This window comes from Oncorhynchus tshawytscha, linkage group LG13, assembly GCF_018296145.1.
Source record: "Oncorhynchus tshawytscha isolate Ot180627B linkage group LG13, Otsh_v2.0, whole genome shotgun sequence".
In the NCBI taxonomy this organism is placed as follows: Eukaryota; Metazoa; Chordata; class Actinopteri; order Salmoniformes; family Salmonidae; genus Oncorhynchus; species Oncorhynchus tshawytscha.
Genome location: NC_056441.1, coordinates 64,659,575 through 64,687,398, shown reverse-complemented (window position 1 = coordinate 64,687,398; position 27,824 = coordinate 64,659,575). Strand labels below are relative to the sequence as shown.

The 27,824-nt window shown below is 41.9% G+C and overlaps 2 protein-coding genes across 4 annotated transcripts in view; one reads left to right on the top strand and one right to left on the bottom strand.

The window, feature by feature from the left end:
- The first annotated feature begins 1,509 nt into the window (after positions 1–1,509).
- galnt17 (polypeptide N-acetylgalactosaminyltransferase 17) lies at positions 1,510–15,692 on the top strand. 3 transcript variants are annotated; one of them, XM_024442830.2, is made up of 12 exons: positions 1,510–2,197; positions 2,373–2,784; positions 3,118–3,301; positions 7,549–7,715; positions 11,065–11,239; positions 11,784–11,981; positions 12,186–12,303; positions 12,626–12,811; positions 13,279–13,416; positions 13,614–13,709; positions 14,352–14,513; positions 15,272–15,692. In XM_024442830.2, exons 2-12 carry the CDS (start codon positions 2,547–2,549, stop codon positions 15,404–15,406), a joined length of 1,797 nt encoding a protein of 598 aa, XP_024298598.1. In that variant the 5' UTR covers positions 1,510–2,197; positions 2,373–2,546; the 3' UTR covers positions 15,407–15,692. The 3 variants fall into 3 exon arrangements, with proteins under 3 accessions (XP_024298598.1, XP_024298600.1, XP_024298599.1); XM_024442832.2 differs by having other exon boundaries at positions 2,300–2,784; XM_024442831.2 differs by having other exon boundaries at positions 2,297–2,784.
- A 6,494-nt stretch (positions 15,693–22,186) lies between these two features.
- caln1 (calneuron 1) overlaps positions 22,187–27,824 on the bottom strand; it is a 104,263-nt gene continuing 98,625 nt past the window's right edge. Inside the window, exon 6 of the mRNA XM_024442829.2 lies at positions 22,187–22,974. Coding sequence (XP_024298597.1) covers positions 22,847–22,974 — 128 coding nt within the window. The 3' untranslated portion in view covers positions 22,187–22,846. The remainder of the gene's footprint in view (positions 22,975–27,824) is intronic.

The window sequence follows — 27,824 nt, the reverse complement described above, 5'->3', positions numbered from 1 at the left end:
ACATTTTACAGTAGAAATTTTAAGGGAGGTTCTCTACAAGAAGAGCAGAGACTGTGTAAAGTAGAGAATCCGACACATGCATGTCACACCCTGGTCTTAGTATTTTGTGTTTATATAATTATTTGGTCAGGCCAGGGTGTGACATGGGGTTATTTTGTGTTGTGTTGTGGTATTGGGGGTTTTAGTAGGTATTGGGATTGTGGCTGAGTAGGGGTGTCTAGCATAGTCTATGGCTGCCTGAGGTGGTTCTCAATCAGAGTCAGGTGATTCTCGTTGTCTCTGATTGGGAACCATATTTAGGTAGCCTGGGTTTCACTGTGTTTTGTGGGTGATTGTTCCTGTCTTAGTGTTTTGTATTTTCACCAGATAGGCTGTTTCGGTTTTCATTATTTCATTCCGTTAGTTTTGTAGTTTCTGTATGTATAGGTTTTCCTTCATTAAAATATATCATGAATCATCATCACGCTGCATTTTGGTCCGATCCTTGTTCTACCTCTTTGTCAGAGGAGGAGATAGAAGAGAGCCGTTACAATGCACAGAAGCTTCGGGAACTGTAGCTTTTGGGGAAAGGGGTCCAGAAAAATCCAATCTGCAGCTTCTGCTGTCTTTTTAAGTATGCAATAATTACATTTAAAAAGCAGACTAAAAATGATGTCAGTATTCCGATCAGCTTTGTAATTGTAAAATAGTTAGGCCTATGTGTTCATTGAAAGTCTTTGAAAAATAAAAGTGGGGGAAATGGTGTTCATTATAAAATAGGTGGTTCGAGTCCTGGATGCTGATTGGCTGACAGCCGTGGTATACACGGCCATATACCATGGGTAAAACAAAACAGTTATTTTAATTGCTCTTATTACGTTGGTAACTAGTTTATAATAGCAATAAGTCACCTCAGGGGTTTGTGGTATATGGCCAATATACCACAATATATAAACAATATATGGTCAATATACCACGTCTAATGGCTGTATCCAGGCACTCCATGTTGCGTCTTGCAAGAACAGCCCTTAGCTGTGGTATATTGGTCATGTACCACACCCCCTCGGGCCTTATTGCTTAATTATAAACTGGATGGTTTGAGTCCTGAATGCTGATTGGCTGATAGCCGTGGTATATCAGACCATATAGCACGGGTATGACAAAACATTTTATTTTTACTACTCTAATTACATTGGTAAACAATAGCAATAAGGCACCTCGTGGGTTTGTGGTATATGGCCAATATACCACACCCTCTCGGGCCTTATTGCTTAATTATGTCACAGTTTTATGTTATTTCAAATACATTATTTCAACTTAGAACATAGGCTAACTGTTGCCTACAATAATCATGGGAGGAAATGTTCAGTTAAAATATGATTTGAATGCAGTATAATTGCAGATAATTGGTGTGAGTCAACTCAACCTACCCACCCGCATCAACGATCTTCTTAATTCACTGTGTGACTGGTTGCCACACTCACCAGGAACGTTGAATAAGAATCTCTTCCTAGGAATCCCATTCCGTGTTTTCCTGCGCGCCATTATTAAGCGCTTTCTAGCGCATAGGAAGAATTTGGCTAAATTAAATAACAAGACATAATAAGAAATCGGCGAAAATAAGGGTACAGGGGGATAACGTTTTGCATTATTTTGAATAGTCAGAATATGAGAAGACACCTCGGATGGAGTTATTTCAGCCGCATTTCTGTGCTGCATATGAGGTGTCTTTCATTGGCGATGCTGCGTCCACGGACCGTTATATTTTAGGCTGACTGGTTGTGTAGCAGTCTACTCGTGCAATACACCGCTCAAAACATCTCACAATTATTTTTCCTACACCTGGAGGATCAAAACTGCACAGAGAATGCTTAAACATGGGATAGGCCTATGCGTTTTATGTGGTCAGTATTTATCTGCTACGATTTTGAAGATCCGCGGTCAGAGACAGACAGCGGCTCAGTACGCAGTCCTTCTCAATCGCGTCATAGCCCACTTCTGCTGAATGCAAAGAAAGACAGACTTGAGACTCTTTAAATATTTAAGGATATGGACTCTTCAAAACTGAAGATATGCTAGTCTCTTTGTCTAACATATTCTATGCATGATCTTCTATCAATACATTTTAAACAGAGAAGTCACGGATGAGAGCCCATGACCAGGCTCCAAAATTACCCCGAACGAGGACGCAGCCCTACAATTGCTCCAATGCGAAATGGTAGGTGGTTAAAGATTATTAGTGAAATGTTGTAATTAGTCTACGTTATGTTACAAAATGAGCAATCGAAATATGTTTCATCTTTGTTTCTCTGTCCAGCAGATAATAACCTAGCCTATCAATGCGCACACAGAGTTCAATTTGACCATAGCAATTATCTACTGTTGATTTGCAGCACCAGCTTCTCCAGGTGGAATGTCGTCTACGGTATATATATATTTTGAAAATGCCTTCATAAACACAAATCTACATTGAACCTTATTGCGCATCACAAAGAGGAGGACTCCTGAATTTGTCCCGATTCATTCCAAAAACACTGCTATTTGGATCCCGGACATCAACAACTTTAATGGCTTTTGTGTTCAGACGATGGAGAGTGTTATTGGTGCTGAACGTGATTGCGGTTGCGGGGTTCATGACGCTTTGGACCAAGTGCACCCACAACCGAGTGACAAAAACCATCGGTCAGGACGATGTGAAAAGACAATCACGCTCTAACGGCACGGCTCAAGGTTTGAGCATCAGTCATGAAGGATTACTAAAGAGACTCGGGTCATTGGAGGACGTGGTCTACAGACAGCTTAATGGTAGGCTATGACTCTAGCACTCTAGCCTACCCACCTAAAAACAATGACTATGGCTCATTGGTTATTTTTTATTTGCTGTCACTCAAAATCTACCATGATTGCTGTTATTTACATAGTCTGCGGCTCAGGATCCATCCAAAATGGCACTCTATAATTAGTGTACTACTACTTTTGACCAGGGCCCACAGGGTAGTGCACTATATAGGGAATAGGGTGCCATTTGGGACATAAGTTTAGTATACAGCTACCTGCCTTGTTAAAAGTCAATAATTTTCAAAACAACTAAGCAAACGTGTTATAGCATAGTGACCTTTTCTTGACTGTGAACTACAGGTCTGTCCAAGTCCCTGGGGCTGATTGAGGGTTTCGGGGGGCGAGGTAAAGGGGGCCTCCCCGCCACCTTAGCCACAAAAGAGGAGGATGACGCAAAAGTACTGAGGGAAAAGTATGGATACAACGCTTACCTCAGCCAAAAGATATCACTGGATCGGTCCATACCAGACTACCGGCCCAGCAAGTAAGTTTTAGGCACCCTATAGTGCATCCCTATAGTGCATCCCTATAGTGCATCCCTATAGTGCACTCTATTCCTTATATAGTACAGCATTACTTTTGACCAGGGTCGCCCTTACTGTAGCTCAGTTGACAACAGTGTTTCAGTACAATAGACCCACTACAATTTTCATGTGGTTTTATGTTTTTCCAAAGACCAATCCAAGCATTAGTGTGTGTGTGTGTGTGTGTGCACTTCGTATTATTTGATACCCATATCTAGATCTCAGCCATATCTTGGGCTCATGCTCTAATCAAAACTGATAAGCATGATAGTGTATACTTTGCTGTCTTAGTTGTTTCGCTGCTACTGGGTTGTTGCCATGGTCGGAGAGACTAATGATTAAAGCTATGTCAGCAGATGTTTTTGTTTTGGCACCACTTAGCTTTGTGGTTAAAAATACAATATTCTTAAAACCATCTATTAATATCTCTGTAGCCTAATCCCTCTTTCTTTGTTGTGCTTTTTTGTGGTCTTATTTGTTATGAAGTTGCAGTCAAATACGCCAATTGACACATGCACACACTCTGGACACTCACACACACACACACACACACACACACACACACACACACACACACACACACACACACACACACACACACACACACACACACACACACACACAAAAAGTTAAATGTAATTGCTAAAATATAATTAAGTATCAAAAGTATTAATCATTTCAAATTTCTTATATTAAGCAAACCAGACGGCACCATTTTCTTGTTTTTTAAATTTACGGATAGCCAGGGCACACTCCAACACTTAGACAGAATTTACAAATGAAGCATTTGTGTTTAATGAGTCCGCTAGATCAGAGGCATTAGGGATGACAAGGGTTGTTCTCTTGATAAGTGTGTGAATTGGACCCTTGTCCTGTCCTGCTAAGCATTCAAAATGGAATGAGTACTTTTGAATGTCATGGAAAATGTAGTGAAGTAAAACAAAAAGTTGTCAAAACTATAAACAGTATAGTAAAGTACATATATATCATATATATAAAAATACAACTTAAAACTTGTAATGTTCATCCTCTTCTTCTGACGAGGAGTAAGAGAGGTCGGACCAATGTGCAGCGTGGTAAGAGTCCATAACGATACTTTATTTACATGAACACTAAACTACAACATAACCACGTGAAATACCGAAACAAACGAAACAGTCCCGTGTGGCACAAACACTGACACTGAAAATATTCACCCACCACTCAAAAGTGAAACCAGGCTACATAAGTATGGTTCTCAATCAGGGACAATGATTGACAGCTGCCTCTGATTGAGAACCATACCAGGCCAAACACAGAAATCCCAAAACATAGAAAAAGGAACATAGACAACCCACCCAACTCACGCCCTGACCATACTAAAACAAAGACATAACAAAAGAACTAAGGTCAGAACGTGAAAAAACTTTTTCGGGATCGGTGTCCCGTCCACTGGACAGTTGAGCTAATGTAGGATAATGCGATTAGCATGAGGTTGTAAGTAACAAGAACAATTCCCAGGACACAGACATATCTTATATTGGCGAAAGCTTAAATTCTTGTTAATCTGACTGCACTGTCTAATGTACAGTAGCTATTACAGTGAAAGAATGCAATGCTATTGTTTGAGGAGAGCGCACAATTTTTGACATGAAACATTTTTAATAAGCAAATTAGGCACATTTAGGCAGTCTTGATACACAATTTGGAACAGAAATGCAATGGTTCATTGGATCAGTCTAAAACTTTGCACATACACTGCTGCCATTTAGTGGTCAAAATCTAAATTGCACCTGGGCTGGCATAATACATTATGGCCTTTCTCTTAAATTTCAAAAATGATGGTACAAAAGACATACAAGAGAATGGTTGTTTTTTTCTTTCTATTATCTTTTACCAGATCTATTGTGTTACATTCTCCTACATTCCTTTCACATTTCCACAAACTTCCAAGTGTTTCCTTTCAAATGGTAAACACCCCAAAACAAAAGTCTCTTTGAACTATTAGGATGTAGCCAGCCACAGATTCCTCACTCCCTCTCATCAAGGCTGGCTCTCATTATAACGAAAGCTACAATAAAAATAGGCCTCTTATCTCTCTCTCCCATAGTGCACCCACTGTGAGCCTAGGGAGAGGGGTGGGGGTGGGTAAGTTTTTTGAAAAATGTGATTATGGGGAACAGGAATAGGCACATGGTTCTCATTTTCAATTGCAAAACAAAAATGTGTGAGCTCATCAACAGGGATCATAATGTACAGAAGAGACTTGGAGAAGAAGAATCTTGCGTGATGGTAATGAACTTGGAAACCTACATTAGAATGTTGGGTAGTACCAAAAGGGCGGGCTACATTATATACATATTATACAGTGCCTTGCGAAAGTATTCGGCCCCCTTGAACTTTGCGACCTTTTGCCACATTTCAGGCTTCAAACATAAAGATATAAAACTGTATTTTTTTGTGAAGAATCAACAACAACTGGGACACAATCATGAAGTGGAACGACATTTATTGGATATTTCAAACTTTTTTAACAAATCAAAAACGGAAAAATTGGGCATGCAAAATTATTCAGCCCCCTTAAATTAATACTTTGTAGCGCCACCTTTTGCTGCGATTACAGCTGCAAGTCGCTTGGGGTATGTCTCTATCAGTTTTGCACATCGAGAGACTGAAATTTTTCCCCATTCCTCCTTGCAAAACAGCTCGAGCTCAGTGAGGTTGGATGGAGAGCATTTGTGAACAGCAGTTTTCAGTTCTTTCCACAGATTCTCGATTGGATTCAGGTCTAGACTTTGACTTGGCCATTCTAACACCTGGATACGTTTATTTTTGAACCATTCCATTGTAGATTTTGCTTTATGTTTTGGATCATTGTCTTGTTGGAAGACAAATCTCCGTCCCAGTCTCAGGTCTTTTGCAGACTCCATCAGGTTTTCTTCCAGAATGGTCCTGTATTTGGCTTCATCCATCTTCCCATCAATTTTAACCATCTTCCCTGTCCCTGCTGAAGAAAAGCAGGCCCAAACCATGATGCTGCCACCACCATATTTGACAGTGGGGATGGTGGGTTCAGGGTGATGAGCTGTGTTGCTTTTACGCCAAACATAACGTTTTGCATTGTTGCCAAAAAGTTCCATTTTGGTTTCATCTGACCAGAGCACCTTCTTCCACATGTTTGGTGTGTCTCCCAGGTGGCTTGTGGCAAACTTTAAACGACACTTTTTATGGATATCTTTAAGAAATGGCTTTCTTCTTGCCACTCTTCCATAAAGGCCAGATTTGTGCAATATACGACTGATTGTTGTCCTATGGAGAGAGTCTCCCACCTCAGCTGTAGATCTCTGCAGTTCATCCAGAGTGATCATGGGCCTCTTGGCTGCATCTCTGATCAGTCTTCTCCTTGTATGAGCTGAAAGTTTAGAGGGACGGCCAGGTCTTGGTAGATTTGCAGTGGTCTGATACTCCTTCCATTTCAATATTATCGCTTGCATAGTGCTCCTTGGGATGTTTATAGCTTGGGAAATCTTTTTGTATCCAAATCCGGCTTTAAACTTCTTCACAACAGTATCTCGGACGTGCCTGGTGTGTTCCTTGTTCTTCATGATGCTCTCTGCACTTTTAACGGACCTCTGAGACTATCACAGTGCAGGTGCATTTATACAGAGACTTGATTACACACAGGTGGATTGTATTTATCATCATCAGTCATTTAGGTCAACATTAGATCATTCAGAGATCCTCACTGAACTTCTGGAGAGAGTTTGCTGCACTGAAAGTAAAGGGTCTGAATAATTTTGCACGCCCAATTTTTCAGTTTTTGATTTGTTAAAAAAGTTTGAAATATCTAATAAATGTCGTTCCACTTCATGATTGTGTCCCACTTGTTGTTGATTCTTCACAAAAAAAATACAGTTTTATACCTTTATGTTTGAAGCCTGAAATGTGTCAAAAGTTCGCAAAGTTCAAGGGGGCCGAATACTTTCGCAAGGCACTGTATAGGGCTACTTAAGACATTAGCTTTATATAAGAGGGTTCAAGTACCGTATTACTGAACATTGAATGATGGACTCACCGTTTGCCTTTATCTGTTATATATATGAATGTATTAGTGTTTGATGTAATTAGTGATGATAGCTAATGATGTGTGTGTGTGTGTGTGTCTCTCTCTCTCTGTGTGTGCGTGTGTTTCTGCATATGTCTTTGTGTGTGAGTGTGTGGTCTCCAGGTGTAAAAAGGCCAGCTTTCCCAGGGATCTTCCAAACATCTCCCTTATCTTTATCTTTGTCAATGAGGCGTTGTCAGTAATCCTCCGCTCGGTCCACTCAGCTGTCAATCACACACCGGCTCACCTCCTCAAAGAGATCATCTTGGTGGACGACTACAGCGATGATGGTGAGGAGAAATATACATGCACGCACTCACATTTTGGTGAAGAAATGGTATAAGAACATACACACATCCACACATCCAATATACACTACCGTTCAAAAGTTTGGGGTCACTTAGAAATGTCCTTGTTTTTGAAAGAAAATAGTTTTTTTGTCCATTAAAATAACATAATATTGACATAACATAACATTGATCAGAAATACAGTGTAGATATTGTTCATGTTGTAAATAACTATTGTAGCTGGAAATGGCAGATGTTTTATTTTTTAAATAGACGCACAGAGGCCTATTATCAGCAACCATCATGTCACGGTTGTCATAAGAACGGGACCAATGCGCAGCGGATATTGAGTTCCACATATTTATTTCAAAAGTGAAACATAAGCCAAAACAATAAATCAAATAAACTAACAACAGAACGTGACTACGTGGTGCACATGCACAAACACAAAGTAATAGCCCACAAACACAGGTGGGAAAAGTATCTACTTAAATATGATCCCCAATTAGAGACAACGATTACCATCTGCCTCTATTTGGGAATCATACAAAACACTAACATAGAAAATATAAACTACAATGCCCCCTAGTCACGCCCTGACCTACTACACCATAGAGAAACAAGGGTTCTCTATGTTCAGTGCGTGAAACATCACTCCTATTTTCCAATGGCACGTTGTGTTAGGTAATCCAAGTTTATCATTTTTTTTTGTAACAGTATTTTTATTGGAATTTCACCCATATTAAGAGATACAACAACAGAGACATAGCACACAGAACAAAAACAAGAAAAACAGCACCCACTTACACATATCTACGTGCATATATATACACATACATACATACACATACATACACACACATGCATATACACACACATACGCATACATACGCACACGCACACACACACATGCACACCCATACATACGTACACCATTTTCCTCTTCCCGCTCGGTGCTTCTCTCACCCCATCACCATCATTGCGTAAGTTTATCATTTTGAAAGTCTAGTTGATCATTAGAAAACCCTTTTGCAATTATGTTAGCACAGCTGAAAACATTTGTCCTGATTAAAGAAGCAATAAAACTGTCCTTCTTTAGACTAGTTGAGTATCTGGAGCATTAGCATTTGTGGGTTTGATTACAGGCTCAAAATGTCCAGAAACAAATCTTTGAAACTCGTCAGCCTATTCTTGTTCTGAGAACTGAAGGCTATTCCATGTGAGAAACTGAAGATCTCGTACAACGCTGTGTACTACTCCCTTCACAGAACAGCGCAAACTGGCTCTAACCAGAATAGAAAGAGGAGTGGGAGGCCCCGGTGCACAACTGAGCAAGAGGACAAATACATTAGAGTGTCTAGTTTGAGAAACAGATGCCTCACAAGTCCTCAACTGGCAGCTTCTTTAAATAGTACCCGCAAAACACCACGTCTCAATGTCAACAGTGAAGTGGCGACTCCGGGATGCTTTGGACATTTCTAAGTGACCCCAAACTTTTGAACAGTAGTGTACATTGATACATATTCATATGATGTACAATTTGTTTATGCATTTAATGTAGTGATATTATAAATGATATTATATTCTATGCTTTATAAAGACATCCTTGTCCAACATGCTGTTTTGCTGCACGGACAGAACAGTCAAATCAAGGCAAGAGAACATGTCTGTTTGACAACATCCATCCAGGGAGGGGGACAGGAAGGGAGGAGAGGGACAGTTGTGAAGGAAGTAAGCAATGGGCAGAAAGAGAGGTGGTTAGAGAGAGGAATACAGAGACAATGAAAGGTGCATGTAGAAATGAAGAGGGAGAGATGTGGGTAGAAGGATAGAGTGAATGGGTGGAAGAGAATTTAGTACAAAGTCAGGGGCAGAGAGGGAAAGAGAAAAAGGAGATATAGACTGGTCAATTTCCCCAATGTTCCTGGCACGGCGGGATGGCATAGGGCCAGCAATCCATCATGGAGGAGGAAAAAGAAGCTATTGCAGTGGTTGAGATGGAGAGGCATGCAAATAAATAACACACACCCTCTTACTGTCTGCATAACTCTTCTCCACTCAGCCACACATCCACTGCACACCCGCCTGCACATTTAGAAGGGTGCAATTGTGGCCTGCAATTCGGGGGATTCCTGCATGTGGGCATTCCTGCATCTGCAGGTACCCCTTTTTATACTTCTATTTGTAAATGTTTAAGCTAGGACATGCGGGAGGCAACCGTAACTTGCTAGCCTTACACCGGTAGACAGTGTCCTTCGCCCCCACCTGTCGGGCACTGTTTTCCCACAGTTCAGTTAACAACGGCGAGGGCAGGTGTTCGGCAGATGGGAGCAAAGAACAATGTGTGCTAGCTTAGCCAGCTAGTCCGGCACACAGCAGGCGGGAGGCGGGGGTGACACTGTGTGCTAGCTAACTAGCAAGATAGCATGCAGTGTCACTAACTCACAAGCTAGCTAGTTAGCTAGCATACAGTCCCCCCCATCCTCCCACCTGCTGTTCTAGTGGTAGGCGGTGGGATACTCCGGTAGAGAGTGTCCTTCGACCCCCCTCGGGGACTGTTTTCTCATCAGGCGGGAGGCTGGGGCGACACCTTGTGCTAGCTAGCTAGCAAGCTAGCATACAGTGTTTCTAACAAACTAGCTAGTTAGGGCTCCCGCCTGTCGGGCACTGTTTTCCCACAGTTCTGTTAATGACAGTGAGGGCAGGTGTTCGGCAGGTGGGAGCAAAGGACACTGTCTACAGGTGTCACTCCAGCTATCTAGCAAGGAGGACTCCGGGAGATGATGTGGGTGAAAAGACTCAGATAATACTTTTATTTCCCTTTTGACCCACATTCAAAGTGTTAAGGGCATGAAGATGTCGTGCTGACTCATGCAGGAACCAATGGCCTGCTGAGCACATCCACCAGTGTTTCTGTGAGAGGAGTGGGGGTTCTGAGAGTGTGTTCAGGTGGGATAAACTGATCAGTTGTGCGAGAGAAAAAAGATAGAACAGAAGCCATAGTTCAGGAAACATCCAACTCCCCTGGTGTTGTTGTGAGACTGATAGAAAGCGCTGGGGCCCATGAAAACAGATGAATTTCCTCCCTCTCTCTCTCTCTCTCTCTCTCTCTCTCTCTCTCTCTCTCTCTCTCTCTCTCTCTCTCTCTCTCTCTCTCTCTCTCTCTCTCTCTCTCTCTCTCTCTCTCTCTCTCTCTCTCTCTCTCTCTCTCTCTCTCTCTCTGTGTGTGTGTGCTCACATGCACTTGAGTGTTTTTCTGAAAGTGTTTGTGGGTGTGCTTCTGTGTGTGTCTGCATGCATATGTTTGTCTGTGGGTATAGCTTTGCTTAGTTGTATTTGGTTGTGTCCTAGAACAACTGAAAGGGCCATTGGAGGATTATGTAAACAAACGTTACCCAGGCCTGGTGAAAATGGTGAGGAACCAGAAGCGTGAGGGACTGATCCGTGCCCGCATCGAGGGCTGGAAGGCAGCCAGTGGCGAGGTGACTGGATTCTTCGATGCCCACGTTGAGTTCACACCCTCCTGGTGAGTGTATGTGTGTTTCAACTTGAACTTTGAGTTGTTGGGATCGATGGTTTAACAAACTTTGACTTAAAGGGTAGATCAGAAGGAATACTTGAATTTAGCAGTTGGTCACGCAGCAATGTGAGATTTTCCAGCTGAAGGAATTGCATACTACTACTAACCATCTAGCCATCTAGCATACTGTATCTGCATGACCATATTTGTGATGAAAGTCGAAAGAAGTGAATTGCCATAAGATTTTATGAAATGACGGTTTTAAAAGTATACCTAGTATTCAAGTACTGTCACAGGGTTGGTATGTTCTTTATGTACACACTAGAGTTGACCAGGGCCCACAGATAAACAGAAGAACTACCCACTACACAGGGAGCTGCTTCTCCCTATGGAGTCGCAACCCTTTGAGTCGACTCAAAAATAAGAACTTATAAACCTAACTCAGAAGAACTAGGGGGACTGACTTGGAGGCATAGGGAGGAAGAGGGGAGGGAGAAGAGAGAAGATCTTAAGAAACCTCCAACCCCATCTAGCAATCTCTCTATGTCAGGGCTGAGCCGGTTCTGACCAGAATCAAAGAGGACCACAAGAGGATCATCCTGCCCTCCATCGATAACATCAAGCATGAGACGTTTGAGCTGGAGCGCTACGAGAACTCTGGCCATGGCTACAATTGGGAGCTGTGGTGCATGTACATCAACCCCCCCAAACAGTGGTGGGATGATGGGGACACCTCCGCACCCATTAGGTAGGCTACAAACACACTGACACGCATATGCACACAGGAACGGGCATGCGTACACACACACACACGGCAACGCATATGCACACACACACAGGCACACACACGGGCACACCTGCACACGCACACACACAACTAAATAAACACTTGCATTTAGAGAACCCAATTGACAAAATGAGGAAAACAGAATCCCCTTCTTTCCCCCCGCAGAACTCCTGCAATGATTGGTTGCTCCTTTGTGGTGAACCGGGACTACTTTGGGCACCTGGGGCTGCTGGACTCTGGCATGGACGTCTACGGAGGAGAGAACATCGAACTGGGGATCAAGGTTTGTGTGGCACCCATTTTTCTGTGAAGGCTGAGCATAATTGGGCCCTGGTAAAAAGTAGTGCACTATAAAGGGAATATGGTGCCATTTGGGATGCAATCATTGTATGTTAGGGTGATGAGAGGCAGGGTGACTAGTGTGTGAATAGTGTATTCTGTATTTGTTGTGTGTCCTGTCCTATTTCAGCAAGTACGCAATTGTGGTTCTCTGAGTAGAGCTAAGCATTGCCTTCTTATTCGTGTTAGTCCTGCAGAACATTTGTTGTGTGTGAAGGTATGTGTTCTGTTCTCATAATATTTTCTCCACCAACATGCACTACCAGGTGTGGCTGTGTGGGGGCAGTATGGAGGTGCTGCCCTGCTCCAGGGTGGCTCACATTGCCAGGATGAAGAAGCCCTACCACAGCAACATAGCCTCCAGCACGCGGCGTAATGCCCTGCGCGTGGCCGAGGTCTGGATGGACCAGTTTAAGTCACATGTCTACCTGGCTTGGAACATCCCAATGGAGGTGAGTTGCCCCTAAATACTGATTTAAAGTCTGTATTCTTTTTCTGTTTTTTTTGGGCATATGCAAATGTATATTCAGATGGAACTCTAGGTCAGTCGGATGAAGTTGATCTATGACCAGTTTTGAGTACATAAATTCAGATTAAACGCCTATTCCCCTACCTAGATTTTCAGTAGTCTATTAAAATGAATCTATTCATTATCCTAACTACATTATACAGTATATGTACACCATACGTTTCATTGCTAATGTTACATATTTGTAATTGTGACTGTGTCTCAAATAGCACCCCATTCCCCATATAATGCACTACTTTTGACCAGAGCTCTTTGAGGTTAGCCTCACGAGCCACCTGGAATTCCGTGCAGCGAACCATTATTGTAAGCTTGCGAGATCAGGATGGCTCGTGAGGCTACATTGGGGTGCCATTTGGAACACAATCTGTAATCAACCACTCCCTGTTCCAGAACCATGGGATAGACTATGGAGACATCTCTCAGAGGGTAGCATTGAGGAAATCTCTGCAATGTAAGAACTTTGAATGGTACCTGGACAACGTCTATCCAGAGATGAGGAGGTACAACAACACCGTCTTTTACGGGGAGGTGAGTCTGACTGATGACAGGGCCTACACAAAGTTTTTCTAAACACTCATCAAACACTCATAAGATGCTTTTAGCAGCCAAGTAGCTTTCTCCATTCATAAACATTTTCCTACCTGTTCTCGCTTTGTCTTTCTCTCTTTCTCTCTCTATCCCCTCCATCCCTCTCTTTCTCTCTCTCTCTTGCTCTTTCCCTGTAGATTCGTAGTAGCAAAGCGACCCATCTGTGTATGGACCAGGGAGAGAAGGTGAACCACACAGCCACCCTGCACCCCTGTCACGGAATGGGACCCCAGGTAACCTATTATACTAGTATATGTCCCAAATGGCACCTTATTCCCTACTTAGTTCACTACTTTTGACCAAAAGTAGTGATTTATAGGAAATAGGGTGCTATTTGGGATACATCCTAGGTTCACCGGAGATGCACTGTGCCTGCAAGCTGTGAGAGCAAAATCAGCAGGGAAACATTTTTTTATACCATGCATTTTTCTTTTATACCAGAATGTGTTTTTTTTAACCAAATTACATGATGTGGTTCATACACAAACATAGACAAAACGTCAGGAAAACTACCAGAATGTAGCCCTTTGCCCCTGTGACATACAAATGTAGCAGATATCATGACTGGTTCTACAGTCAAAACAGTATCAACATCACATTATGTTAATGCTTTAGAGTTTTTTTAAGATCCACTTTGAATGAGAGCAGATATGATATCATATCACAAATCATTTCAATTAATTTCTAAGAATAGAAACTATTTACCATCCACCACTTACTTAATTTTGTCTCCCTGTGCCTCTCTCCTACCAGTTGGAACACCAAAGAGGGTCAGTTCTTCCTGGGTGCTCTGGCCAGTACAGGGGAGAACACATATAGTTGTTGTTGATAGCCCTTGAACAGCCATTCACAGTAGTGTCTCCCTGTTCCTTTAGTTGGGTCGGTACACCAAGGAGGGACAGTTTTTCCTTGGTGCTCTGGGCAGTACAGGGGAGGAAACACGCTGTCTGATGGACGATCAGGTCTCCAATTTTCCTCAGCTCCTCAACTGTGACAAAGTCTCCAACACCAGGCTGACCACATGGCACTTCTCTCAGGTCAGACTCATGTTGACATAGTTTTTTATTTTTAACTATGGCTCATTATTTCCAAATAAGTTGCTCTTATACCGTGTTACTTACTTACTTCTTTACTTACTTACTCGTCTTCGTTTCCTGTAGTGCATAAAGCCGCAACAAGCCTCTGCCATGCCAGACCTGTGTAGGCTAACCCTGTGTAGTAACACTGTAATATAACCACATTGTAAGGTCCTGTGCAGGCTAACCCTGTGTAGTAACACTGTAATAACACCACATTGTAAGGTCCTGTGCAGGCTAACCCTGTGTAGTAACACTGTAATATACTGTAACCACATTGTATGGTCCTGTGCAGGCTAACCCTGTGTAGTAACACTGTAATATACTGTAACCACATTGTATGGTCCTGTGCAGGCTAACCCTGTGTAGTAACACTGTAATATACTGTAACCACATTGTATGGTCCTGTGCAGGCTAACCCTGTGTAGTAACACTGTAATAACACCACATTGTAAGGTCCTGTGAAGCAGAAATACAAAATGCTAGAAGCTGCCTGGAGGGGACTGTTGCTGACACAGTGATCAGGGCCTGAATTCATAAAGAATCTCAGGGTAGGAGTGCTGATCTAGGATCAGATCCCCTTGTCCATTCATTATAATTTAAAAGGCTAAACTATTCCTAGATCAGCACTTTTAGTCTGAGAGTCTTTATGAATACTGTGAGGTCACATGAATGTAGTAGCCTACTCAATTGAACATTTGATTTCCTCTGTCCTTCAGAACGACTCAATCATCAACAGAGCCACGGGTCGCTGTCTGGAGGTGATACAGGCGAACGCTTACTTCGGACACTCGCTGGTGCTTCAGACCTGCTCTGGACAGAAGTGGAACATCAAAAACACAATGAAGCAGTAGCCACAGCATGATGCAGAATTATTCTTTGATCAAGATAGTGTTATTGTACTGAATTGAATCAGTTGTCATACTGTATTATTAAAATTCTTCAGTTGGTGTTTTCCAAGATTGTCTTCCAATAAACTGCTGGTCTGATGGTTTAAAAAACAAAAACATTTGTGTACGCAAATAAGTTGACACCATATTACGAAATCATACAGCCTTTACTGTAACAGATTTATTCAACTTAATTCGATCGATTTCAAAAGACTGTCAGCGGGCTAACCCAGCTGGCTAGCATCAGCGGAGGGCACTTCTAGCAGAGCCATGAGAATGCGGCTGGTGTATGAATAGAACAATCACATTGACTATGTGGAGTGTCTGTGAGGGAGTAAAGGAGAAGGCAGCCATTAAAAACACGAGGAGGCAGTCAAGCAGACCATGGCCCATATTCATAAAGATTTTCAGAGTAGTAGTGCTGATCTAGGATCATTTTAGCCTAACAAAGAAGATTACATGGACTTGATCCCAGATCAGCACTTCTACTTTGAGATGCGTTATGAATATGAATACAGACCCCCTAGATCCCTGGTAAGTGAGACTGCTGTCCTTAGGTACACACACACACACACACACACACACCCAACAAGGTCCATACACTCATACTTCCAAGTTAATGAACACACCTAGTCAGGTTAAAGAACAATTAGGCAAGCCTAGGGCCCCTAGACTCAGCGAGTATAGTGTAACAGTGGGCTGTATAATCGGTTCAACTAGTAATTAGGATCAGTTTAGCCTTTTAGATCACAATGAATAAGATTACATGGATGGGGGGATGGGGGGGAGCTGATCCTATTCTGAGATGATTTGTAAATATGGGCCCTGATCTATAACTTACAACCAGGTTTACAGAAAAGCTATTTACTGGCTTATACATCCATCTTGTTGTGTTCTCCTACACAACACTAGTCCTATCTGATGGAAGACAATGAGAAAAACAACCTTTACCAAAAAAGAGATGTTTTATTGCATAAATGCTTTCTATTTACTTTTTTATCTTATTTTATTTTTTACAGATTTTAATATTTACATAGACAATATTCAGGCTATTCTTAATATTAACTTAAATCTGGACTAAAAAGCACTTTCAATGGAGATTTTCCATTGATCTTGCTTTTTAGTCCAGCACAAGGCTTAATCTGTGTCCGGGAAACTACCCCTACATGTTTTAATGGTGTGCATGAAAAGTTTACATGTGTACGTGTATGTACTGTATATATATATATATATATATATATATATATATATATATATATATATATATATATATATATATATATATATATATATATATATATATATATATATATATATATATATATATGTGTGTGTATTTTATGTACAGTGTCCATACAGCACATACAGTGTCTTTGGAAAGTAATCAGAACCCTTGACTTGTTCCTCATTTTGTTATGTTACAGCCTTATTCTAAAATTGATTAAATACATACAAATCCTTAGCAATCTAAACACAATACCCCATAATGACAAAGTGAAAACAGGTTTTTAGAAATGTTTGCAAATGTATTAAAAATAAAAACCGAAATATCTTATTTACATAAGTATTCAGACCCCTTGCTATGAGACTTGAAATTGAGATCAGGTGTACCCCTGTTTACATTGATCATCCTTGAGATGTTTCTACAACTTGATTGGAGTCAACCTGTGGTAAATTCAATTGATTGGACGCGATTTGGAAAGGCACACACCTGTCTATATAAGGTCCCACTCAGGCCTTTATGGTAGAGTGGCCAGACGGAAGCCATTCCTCCGTAAAAGGCACATGACATCCCGCTTGGAGTGTGCCAAAAGGCACCTAAAGGACTCAGACCATGATAAACAAGATTCTCTGGTCTGATGAAACCAAGATTGAACTCTTTGGCCTGAATGCCAAGCATCATATCTGGAGGAAACCTGGCACCATCCCTATGGTGAAGCATGGTGGTGGCAGCAACATGTTGTGGGGATGTTTTTTAGCGGCAGGGACTGGGAGGATCATCAGTCAGGATCATGGCAAAGATTAACTGAGCAAAGTACAGAGAGATCCTTAATGAAAACCTTCTCCCGAGCACTCAGGACCTCAGACTGGGGCGAAGGTTCACCTTCCAACAGGACAATGACCCTAAGCACACAGCCAAGACAAAGCAGTAGTGGCTTAGGACAAGTCTCTGAATGTCCTTGAGTGGCCCAGCCAGAGCCCAGACTTGAACCCGATCAAACATCTCTGGAGAGACCTGAAAATAGCTGTGCAGCAACGCTCCCCATCCAACCTGACAGAGCTTGAGAGGAAGTGCAGAGAACAATGGGAGAAACTCCCCAAATACAGGTGTGCCAAGCTTGTAGCGTCAAACCCAAGAAGAATCGAGGCTGTAATCGCTGCCAAAGGTGCTTCAACAAAGTACTGAATAAAGGGTCTGAATAGTTATGTAAATGTGATATTGTTTTTTTATTTTTAATAAATGTGCAAAAATTTCTAAAAACCAGTTTTTTCTTTGTCATTATGGGGTATTGTGTGTAGATTGATGATGGGGGAAAAAACGAATTAATCCATTTTAGAATAAGGCTGTAACATAACAAAATGTGGAAAAATTCAAGGGGTCTGAATACTTTCTGAAGGCAATTCAACCACCATGCTACTGAAGTGAGACTGTGTTAGTTTTCCAGCCTAATTCATCATCAGTTTAAATGATTAAGAAATGCATTGATTCTGTGAGGGCAGGTACAGCTCCATAACCTGTAACTGTATAATATACCCAGGCTAGAGCATTTTATGTGGGCTACTATGTATTTATTTCTTCATAAACATAAGGCTCTGACGATACCCTGGTATTACAGTGTATCGTGGGGTTAGGGCAGGGCTGTGTCCCAAATGACTCACGATTCCCTCTATAGTGCAATACTTTGACCAGAGCCCCATGGACCCTGGTCAATAGTAGTGCGCTACATATTTATTAGGGTACCATTAATGAAGCGGACAAGGGTGACGGCTCAAAACAGCGAAATAAGGAACAAGCTCCAGTTTGACAGAATACATTATATAATGAATGAGGAGAGAATTTGACATCTATTAGGCTTAAATTGGTGGTCTCAACAATATTAAATCCAGTGCGGCCTACTATATCAGCAAGATGATATTGCACACAAATCAGTGCTTTTACTTTGACATCATAAAACACATATGAAAACTTCACAGAGGAGCCATACAACCAAGCATGATGTTAAAATGAAAGAGGACATTCATTGATCATACTTAAATGCAAACCCCTTCAATGTGATTAGAAAAGAGATTTTCTGCCATGGGAAAGACATACATAATTCCAATAAACACACTAGTATGTACAGTTGACGTCGGAAGTTTACATACACCTTAGCGATATACATTTCTCACAATTCCTGACATTTAATCCGAGTAAAAATTCCATATCTTAGGTCAGTTAGGATCAACACTTTATTTTAAGAATGTGAAATGTCAGAATAATAGTTGAGAGAATTATTTATTTCAGCTTTTATTTCTTTCATCACATTCCCAGTGGGTCAGACTTTCACATACACTCAATTAGCATTTGGTAGTATTGCCTTTAAATTGTTTAACTTGGGTCAAACGTTTCGGGTAGCCTTCCACAAGCTTCCCACAATAAGTTGGGTGAATTTTGGCTCATTCCTCCTGACAGAGATGGTGTAACTGAGTCAGGTTTGTAGGCCTCCTTGCTCGCACACCCGTTTTCAGTTCTGCCCACACATTTTCTATAGGATTGAGGTGGGGGTTTGTAATGGCCACTCCAATACCTTGACTTTGTTGTCCTTAAGCCATTTTGTCACAACTTTGGAAGTATGCTTGGGGTCATTGTCCATTTGGAAGACCCCATTGCGACCAAGCTTTAACTTCCTGACTGATGTCTTGAGATGTTGCTTCAATATATCCACATCATTTTCCTGCCTCATGACGCAATCTATTTTGTGAAGTGCACCAGTCCCTCCTGCAGCAAAGCACCCCCACAACATGATGCTGCCACCCCCGTGTTTCACGGTTGGGATGGTGTTCTTCGGCTTGCTAGCCTCCGCCTTTTTCCTCTAAACATAACGATGGTCATTAAGGCCAAACAGTTCTATTTATGTTTCATCAGACCAGAGGACATTTCTCCAAAAAGTACAATCTTTGTCCCCATGTGCAGTTGCAAACCGTGGTCTGGCTTTTTTGGCGGTTTTGGAGCAGTGGCTTCTTCCTTGCTGAGTGGCCTTTCAGGTTATGTCAATATAGGACTAGTTTTACTGTGGATATAGATACTGTTGTACCTGTTTCCTCCAGCATCTTCACAAGGTCCTTTGTTGTTGTTCTGGGATTGATTTGCACTTTTCACACCAAAGTACGTTCATCTGTAGGAGACAGAACGCGTCTCCTTCCTCAGTGGTATGAAGGCTGCGCAGTCCCATGGTGTTTATATTTGCATACTATTGTTTGTACAGATGGTACCTTCAGGAGTTTGGAAATTGCTCCCAAGGATGAACCAGACTTGTGGAGGGTTACAATTTTTTCTGAGGTCTTGGCTGATTTATTTTGTTTTTCCCATGATGTCAAGCAAAGAGGAACTGAGTTGAATGTAGGCCTTGAAATACATCTACAGGTACACCTCCTATGGACTCAAATTATGCTAATTAGCCTATCAGAAGCTTCTAAAGCCATGACAACATTTTCTGGAATTTTCCAAGCTATTTAAAGGCACAGTCAACTTAGTGTATGTAAACTTCTGACCCACTGGAATTGTGATACAGTGAATTATAAGTGAAATAATCTGTCTGTAAACAATTGTTGGAAGAATGACTTGTCATGCACAAAGTAGATGTCCTAAACGACTTGCCAAAACTATAGTTTGTTAACAAGACATTTGTGGGGTGGTTGAAATACGAGTTTTAATGACTCCAACCTAAGTGTATGTAAACTTCTGACTTCAACGGTATGTTCCACAAACAGTGCAGTTAATCGAACCAACATTTATTTTGGTAGAACATTCACCATTTCATAAAACGTTCAATACAGATTAGATAGATAAGAATCATATTATTATACTTCAACATTTCACGTTCTGATGATTATACATCTGAATACAAGGGATGGATAATTCAGCTAACATTTCCGAATAACTTTCGTGTAATAAATGAGAGCACTACCGTATGCAGAGCGACACCATGTTGGCGGAGCACTAGCTCTGGTCCATGGCGTTAGTGCGGCCTGCTAACTCTCGGCTCAGGGTATATTAGGCTCTATATTTCCCTCACTAACTTTAAACATCAGCTATCTGAGCAACAGATTGTACAGCTGTACAAAGCCCATCTGTAAATAGCCCATCCAATCTACCTACCTCATCCCCATATTGTTTTTATTTACTTTTCTGCTCTTTTGCACACCAGTATTTCTACTTGCACATCATCATCTACACATCTATCACTCCAGTGTTAATTTGCAAAATTGTAATTACTTCGCTACTATGGCCTATTTATTGCCTTACCTCACGCCATTTGCACACACTGTATTTAGACTTTCTTTTTTTCTATTGTGTTATTGACTGTACACTTGTTTATTCCATGTGTATCTCTGTGTTGTTGTTTGTGTCGCACTGCTTTGTTTTTATCTTGGACAGGTCACAGTTGTAAATGAGAACTTGCTCTCAACTGGCCTACCTGGTTAAATAAAGGTGGGAAAAAAAGTGTTTGCAGGCTGCACTAACACCCTGGCTAGGAGAGCACATAAATTGTTACAAAAAAATATCAGAATTCTGGAGCCAACCTCTAGATGGGGCTCTTGCACCAGTCTGTGATTCTACTCTCCTCTCTGCTCATGGGGATAGATGGAACTTATTATACAGTGCAAAAGGGTGGGTGAAGGAACCCACAAATGATGGACTGTTCCTACCAAAAATACACATTTGTAACAGAAAACAACAACCGTTTAGTATTCTTCATTCAGTACATCTCTATTGAGTTCTATGGCTTTGACCCGAGAGCTGTGTCTGTCTGTCTACCTGCCTGTGTATTGTGACGTGGAAGGCATTAGCATCTGGTTTCACAGTGCTCTCTCCTTCCCTCCACCTCTAAATCTGCTAGAGCAGACTGTACCAACAATCATGCACATAGAACACCGTCAACCAATACCCTTAGACAACAACAACATGGGTTACATACATATTTACATATCGACGTTGGACTTGATCGCATGCAGTACTGTAGCTATTACAAGCAGTCCTCAGCAAAACTGAAGGTGGTTTGAATATTACCATGAGAGTCAATACAATACAGGAGTTCAGACCTACCTACCTCAAGAGGAATTAGATCATAGGTACAGTACAGCCCAGACTTTTCACAGCTATGGTCTTCCAAACACTGTTCTGTTTAGCACTGGAGAACCTTCCACAGAGAAAGTAAGAGTGAGGTATTTTTACATTTTACATATTGGGAAAATATTGGCCACAAGAATACCAACCGATTTCACTCCTTAACTCCGGATGAAAGCTTCTAGAACAGCTTAAACACCAGCCCTACAGGAGACGACTCCATCATGCCTGTCGCATCCAAAGCCTTACTGTATGCTCCAATGATGAGCTGGCTTCCACCTCCCCTCAGGAAACTAGAATAACAGGCCAATTAATTCAGTGTGTGTGTGTGTGTGTGTGTGTGTGTGTGTGTGTGTGTGTGTGTGTGTGTGTGTGTGTGTGTGTGTGTGTGCGTGTGTGTGCATGTGTGTGTGTGTGCATGTGTGTGTGTTAGTGCATGCATAAGTGCGTGTGTGTGTTAGTGCATGCATAAGTGTGTGTGTGCGTAGCCAGATTGCAGCGGTGCATCCCGTAGCTCTTCAGGCTGCAGCGCAGGAGGCACTCCTAACTCCAATCTCTCTCACACAGATACAATTGAGGATATGTCTCAATCTACAAGGATGCTGCCTTATACAGATACACTGAGGGCCTGTCTCAATCCACCATGAATTCTGCCTTCTGAGGCAAGAAGTTAAAATCTCCTTCTGAAGTACCTTCATATGAAGACTCTGGGTAGGGAAGGGAAGAGAAGAAGAGTACTGAACTCCTGTACTTGTGTTTTTATTGCATTAGGGAACAGAGACAGCAGAGTAAGCAAAAGTCAGCCCTTGAATGTCCCTGCCAGAGTAAAGCGATTATGAGGGGTCTCGCTGGCCTCCTCATGCTGGCTTCTCAGTGTCGTTGGATGTCGGACTGTCATTCACTCAGAAAAATCTGGTGGTTTATCAGTCAGTGTTTTTTGTTTGTATGTCACCATCAGTGAGGCATTTTTGAAGTCGTTTTTTTTCTTCTAAAGAAACTGGAAATGACCTCACCCACTGTCATCATGCACATGCAGGTTTGTTTTTCCCGCTCACAGTGGGCGTGGCCGGGCGTGGCTACTCCAGGCCGTTCCGCAGCATTTGATTGGCTGCGATGAGCATGACACTGATGATGAAGGCCATGGCGAAAGCGCAGATCAGACTCTTCCTCACGCACGTCTGCCGGTTCTTATTTTTAGAATGGACTAATAGAAGAGAGGAAGGGGGAAAGGGAGAAAGAGAGAGAAAGCCAGAAAGAGAAAGATGCATTTAATTTCCAGCTGGCACATCACATTACACATCATATTTTTGCCATTTGCCATTCTCTGTGTAAGAAAGGGAAAAAGAGAAAGCCTAATACCAAGTCATTTTCAGCAGTGTGGTGAGAAATTACTATTGAACAAACTGCACCAGGCTCTCTTCTGAATCATATAGTTTAAGTGTCAGAAAGTGAGTAAGTGATTGAGGGAGGGATGGAAGAAAGAAAGGAAAGGAGTAAGTGGCAGGGAGAGTGACTCTGGCAGAGAGAAAGCAGAGGTGAGATCAATCCTATGCTTCAGGTGAGGCTCTGTTCTCTGTCAGATGATGTGTTTGTGTTTGTGGCTGCAGCACAGTGGGACCCGAGATGAAAATAGAACTGACACAAATATACAGTACAACTGGACAAATATGCACGCACACACACGTGAGCATGCACACATTCACACGCACACACACACAATCACAAAGACACACACAGACACACACACACAGCTTGAAAGTCATAGATACTCCCCCCGTTTATCCGCAAAAAAAGATGGCACCGAAGAACATGGCTGGCATTCTCCCAATTTACATTCTCCCAACAAATTGTGCTATTTTCTTAGTTTTTTTGCATTTTGTGGAACTTATTTTTTTTTCATGATTTTGTACATAATGTTTTTGCTACCGTCTCTTATGACCGAAAATAACTTCTGGACATCAGAACAGCGAATATTCACCGTGGACTGGAATAAACTTTTTCCTTTAACGAGTCTGATGAGAAGGATGTCATGCTTTCACTGAAACAGGCCCAGATCCTCGTAATTTGCTTGAAGAAAAGATGCAGGAAAAGGGGCCACAGATCGGGATGCCTTCTGAGAATCCGTAGGCGAGCAAGTAAGCTCCCACTGCCACGTCGGTAGCCATGAAGTGCTCTGAAATTGTGGTGAAAGGACAACAACCTCTCCCTCAATGTAAGGAAGACAAAGGAGCTGATCCTGGACTACAGGAAAAGGCAGGCTGAACAGGCCCCCATTAACATTGAAGGGGCTGTAGTGGAGTGGATCGAGAGTTTCAAGTTCCTTGGTGTCCACATCTCCAATGAACTATCATGGTCCAACATACCAAGACAGTTGTGAAGAGGGCACGACAAAACCTTTTCCCCCTCAGGAGACTGACAAGATTTGGCATGTTTCCCCAGATCCTCAAAAGGTTCTAAAGCTGCATCGAGAGCATCCTGACCGGTTGCATCACCTCCTAGTATGGCAACTGCTCGGCATCTGACAGTAAGGCGCTACAGAGGGTAGCACCTTAAGGCGCTTCTGAACATCCAAACTTACGAACATCCATGTAATAGGCGGTGTCAGAGAAAAGCCCATATAATTGTCCGAGACTCCAGTCACCCAAGTTATGGACTGTTTTCTCTTGCTGCAGCATGGCAGGCGGTGCCGGGGCACCAGGTCTGGGACCGAGGGGCTTCCTTGACAGCTTCTGACCAAAGCCATAAGACTGCTGAACAATTAATGAAATCGCCACTAGATTATTTACATTGACCCCCCTTCCTTTTGTATACTGCTGCTGCTCGCTGTTTATTATCTATGAATAGTCACTTCACCCCTACCTACATGTACAAGTTGCCTTGGCTGACCAGTACCCCCGCACACTGACTCGGTACCGGTACCCCTGGTGTATAGCCTTGTTATTGTTATTATTATTGTGTTACCTTTTATTATAATTTTTGACTTTAGTCTTTTGGTAAATATTTTCTTAACTCTTCTTGAACTGCACTGTTAGTTATTAAGGGCCTATAAGTAAGAATTTCAGGGTAAGTTCTACACTTGTTGTATTCCGTGCATGTGACAAATACAGTTTGATTTGATTTGAACTTCAGGCCATGATATCATTATCTGGTTCAGACTACCTCCGGCATGAAATGGTAAGTCAGAGCTGGTTTACAGGGCCGTGGTAACTGTGGTAATTAGATGGGCTGGGCCAATGACCTGCAGGTACAAAGTCCTGTGTAGGCTGCCCCCGCCTCCCTTTACATTTCACTCTCTCACTCTCACAAGCTATTTACAGTGCCTTGCGAAAGTATTCGGCCCCCTTGAACTTTGCGACCTTTTGCCACATTTCAGGCTTCAAACATAAAGATATAAAACTGTATTTTTTTGTGAAGAATCAACAACAAGTGGGACACAATCATGAAGTGGAACGACATTTATTGGATATTTCAAACTTTTTTAACAAATCAAAAACTGAAAAATTGGGCGTGCAAAATTATTCAGCCCCTTTACTTTCAGTGCAGCAAACTCTCTCCAGAAGTTCAGTGAGGATCTCTGAATGATCCAATGTTGACCTACATGACTAATGATGATAAATACAATCCACCTGTGTGTAATCAAGTCTCCGTATAAATGCACCTGCACTGTGATAGTCTCAGAGGTCCGTTAAAAGCGCAGAGAGCATCATGAAGAACAAGGAACACACCAGGCAGGTCCGAGATACTGTTGTGAAGAAGTTTAAAGCCGGATTTGGATACAAAAAGATTTCACAAGCTTTAAACATCCCAAGGAGCACTGTGCAAGCGATAATATTGAAATGGAAGGAGTATCAGACCACTGCAAATCTACCAAGACCTGGCCGTCCCTCTAAACTTTCAGCTCATACAAGGAGAAGACTGATCAGAGATGCAGCCAAGAGGCCCATGATCACTCTGGATGAACTGCAGAGATCTACAGCTGAGGTGGGAGACTCTGTCCATAGGACAACAATCAGTCGTATATTGCACAAATCTGGCCTTTATGGAAGAGTGGCAAGAAGAAAGCCATTTCTTAAAGATATCCATAAAAAGTGTTGTTTAAAGTTTGCCACAAGCCACCTGGGAGACACACCAAACATGTGGAAGAAGGTGCTCTGGTCAGATGAAACCAAAATGGAACTTTTTGGCAACAATGCAAAACGTTATGTTTGGCATAAAAGCAACACAGCTCATCACCCTGAACACACCATCCCCACTGTCAAACATGGTGGTGGCAGCATCATGGTTTGGGCCTGCTTTTCTTCAGCAGGGACAGGGAAGATGGTTAAAATTGATGGGAAGATGGATGGAGCCAAATACAGGACCATTCTGGAAGAAAACCTGATGGAGTCTGCAAAAGACCTGAGACTGGGACGGAGATTTGTCTTCCAACAAGACAATGATCCAAAACATAAAGCAAAATCTACAATGGAATGGTTCAAAAATAAACATATCCAGGTGTTAGAATGGCCAAGTCAAAGTCCAGACCTGAATCCAATTGAGAATCTGTGGAAAGAACTGAAAACTGCTGTTCACAAATGCTCTCCATCCAACCTCACTGAGCTCGAGCTGTTTTGCAAGGAGGAATGGGAAAAAATGTCAGTCTCTCGATGTGCAAAACTGATAGAGACATACCCCAAGCGACTTACAGCTGTAATCACAGCAAAAGGTGGCGCTACAAAGTATTAACTTAAGGGGGCTGAATAATTTTGCACGCCCAATTCTTCAGTTTTTGATTTGTTAAAAAAGTTTGAAATATCCAATAAATGTCGTTCCACTTCATGATTGTGTCCCACTTGTTTTTGATTCTTCACAAAAAAATACAGTTTTATATCTTTATGTTTGTAGCCTGAAATGTGGCAAAAGGTCGCAAAGTTCAAGAGGGCCGAATACATTCGCAAGGCACTGTACAACTATGATATCAGAAAGCACTGAACAAATCACTTTACTTACACAAAAGTCAACTTTAACAGTTTTTTGGGTTAAAATTAGTAATCAAAATGAGCTAAAATGTATATATTTGTCATACCTGTATCATGAAGCATTTTACGCTAACACAATCAATTGTGCCCTACAGTGACATCAAGTATTTATTTCTATAGGTCAGAACACATTCAAGTGTTCTTCAATAGCGGGTACTGTTCATTTAGACCTTTGAGCCTGATATTCTCTTCCCCTATGTGATTTAGCCCATAGTGGTGCTAACAGTAACTCCCAGTCTCAAACCCAGTTGAAACATCCCATTCGCACAGAGGACACATTGTAATCTCTCAGTCTCACCTTCCGGTTTTAATACTCTGATAAAGCACCTTACAATCCATGTACAGCCCTGATGTCTGTTGCCACTCTTACAGCAGTAAATTTACCATGACAGGCCATTTCGGCTCTGTTGCATCGCACAGCCGTTCCAGTTTCACAAGGAGCAGTGTGTCTCAGACTGCAACAGAGAGAGATTAATAAAGGAATGACCTCTTGAGTGTCTATTTTAGCTCTAACCTGAAAGGCTACAGAACCAACAGCTTACTGGGGAAGGAGGTTCTAGTTGGACTCAGATCTCAGGGGAAATGCTACATTTTATATTTTGTAACTATTCACCTGAACACTGGTCTCCTGCTCCTGACATTCAATGGTTGTATCATCTTCACTACAGACATAATAGGGTCATTACAATAATTCAGTGCCTTTAAAGAAGTGTAACTTGGTCCAAAAATTATTATGATTCCACCTAATTTTAACATTCTGTCAAAAACAGCACGTGTTCAACTTCATAAAAACATGTTTTCCCATCTCAAGTGGATACATTTACAATAGACTTTAGGAAGTGCCTTTTGAATTCCGAATAAAGTAACAGGGTTGACCGTAACAGGTTGATGATGTCATCTTAAATCAGCCATACATCCCTTTGTGAATGAGGGAATGGAAGCTTATTGTGTGCAACAGTGAGTGGTAATTGAGTGCAAGCTGCACCAAAACAATTTAATTGTTAAAACATTTCTAGCCTGTCTATCTATGGGTAAC